The sequence below is a fragment of the Plectropomus leopardus genome, unplaced genomic scaffold (genome assembly GCF_008729295.1).
Source record: "Plectropomus leopardus isolate mb unplaced genomic scaffold, YSFRI_Pleo_2.0 unplaced_scaffold22024, whole genome shotgun sequence".
Taxonomy (NCBI): Eukaryota; Metazoa; Chordata; class Actinopteri; order Perciformes; family Serranidae; genus Plectropomus; species Plectropomus leopardus.
In genome coordinates, this window is record NW_024623854.1 from 1 (window position 1) to 1,504 (window position 1,504).

At 35.8% G+C, this 1,504-nt stretch overlaps 1 protein-coding gene across 1 annotated transcript; it reads left to right on the top strand.

The window, feature by feature from the left end:
• Window positions 1-1,071: 1,071 nt before the first annotated feature.
• On the top strand, window positions 1,072-1,418 carry LOC121965865 (serine/threonine-protein kinase TBK1-like; the record flags this gene model as incomplete). Its single annotated transcript, XM_042515981.1, has 2 exons — window positions 1,072-1,232; window positions 1,308-1,418. Coding segments are annotated over 2 exons (272 nt in total), but the record flags the coding sequence as incomplete, so codon positions are not given.
• Window positions 1,419-1,504: the final 86 nt, after the last annotated feature.

Below are 1,504 nucleotides of genomic sequence, written 5' to 3' on the forward strand. Positions count from 1 at the left end.
AAAAATGCTCCATTGAAACCCATTCAAACTGACATTTTTGATCCCACAGCCATCAGAGCAGAAAAACAGGACTTGTATTATTTCTGGGTGTCATTCTGGGCTTTTGACTCTGAATTTGTCATTTTGACTATTTTCTACCTGATGAGGTCATTTTGACCATATTTGGCTTATGGAGGAAATACATGCTATTTCCACTAGGTGACCTGTCACAGTCAATGTAGCTGCTGATCACTGACAGATCCCATTATATATCCATATAATAATATCTACTTTGCATGTAGTATATTGAAAATATATATTTTTTGTCATCTAAGAACATAGTGACATCATGACGAAAAATCTGGCATTTAAAGGGTTACAATTCTGCAAATTAGTGAATATTTGATATTTATGATTAGGTGTGATGTTGGTTTAAATAATAAACTCAAGAAAGTAGAAAATCATATTAAAGTATAATATTTTTATAGCCTGATTTTGAAAAATGAATTTTGAGTGCAAACCAGTACAAGAAATAATAATGTATGGAAATCAATGTTGCTGCTAGTCATTGATATATCCCATGCTGCAATAATTAAAAACATCTACTTTGTATGTAGTATATTGAAAAAAAAATTCTCATTTAAAAACATAGTGACATCGTGACCAAAAAAAAGGCATTTAAAGGGTTAAAATTTTGAAAATGAATGAATATTTGATATTTATGATTAGAACCAATGTTGATGTTGGATGTTAATAGTAATAATAATTAATTAATATTAGACAGGAAAAAGGAATAAATTAAAAGACAAACTAAAATAAATTAATGAATTTTTTTCTGAATTTTGTTAAATTTAGAAAACTATCGCATATTTTTTTTTTCGCCTTACGCCTCTGTAGAAACGAAATATTTTGCTCATAATGTTTTTAATTAGTCTTTTAGTTTAAAAACTGTCAGGAAACAATAAAAAACATTTTTAAAAAATTATCAAAACAATAGAAAAATATCCAGCACAGTTTCCCGGGAGTCCAAAAGGGGACGTCTTTAACTTCCTGTTGACCTGTTGACCTCTTCCTCGTGCGTTTGCCGTGCAGCACCCCGACATGTACGAGCGAGCCGTGCTGAGAAAAGACCACCAGAAGAAGTACGGAGCCACGGTGGATCTGTGGAGCATCGGAGTGACGTTTTATCACGCCGCCACGGGCAGCCTCCCGTTCAGACCGTTCGAAGGGCCGCGCAGGAACAAAGAAGTGATGTAAGAGCGAGAGCTTGTTTCTGAGGAGGAGAAGAAGAAACGTTAAACTGACTGAGCCGTTTGTTGCTCTTTTAGGTATAAAATCATCACGGAGAAACCGTCCGGGACGATCTCCGGACATCAGAAGTGTGAGAACGGGAAGATCGAGTGGAGCACGGAGATGCCGGTGTCCTGCAGTCTGTCCAAGTAAGAACACGCAGGACGCACGTCTCAATACGCGTTTTCATAAAACACACGTTTTATACCAGAAATACACCGAATGAGGAAATTAC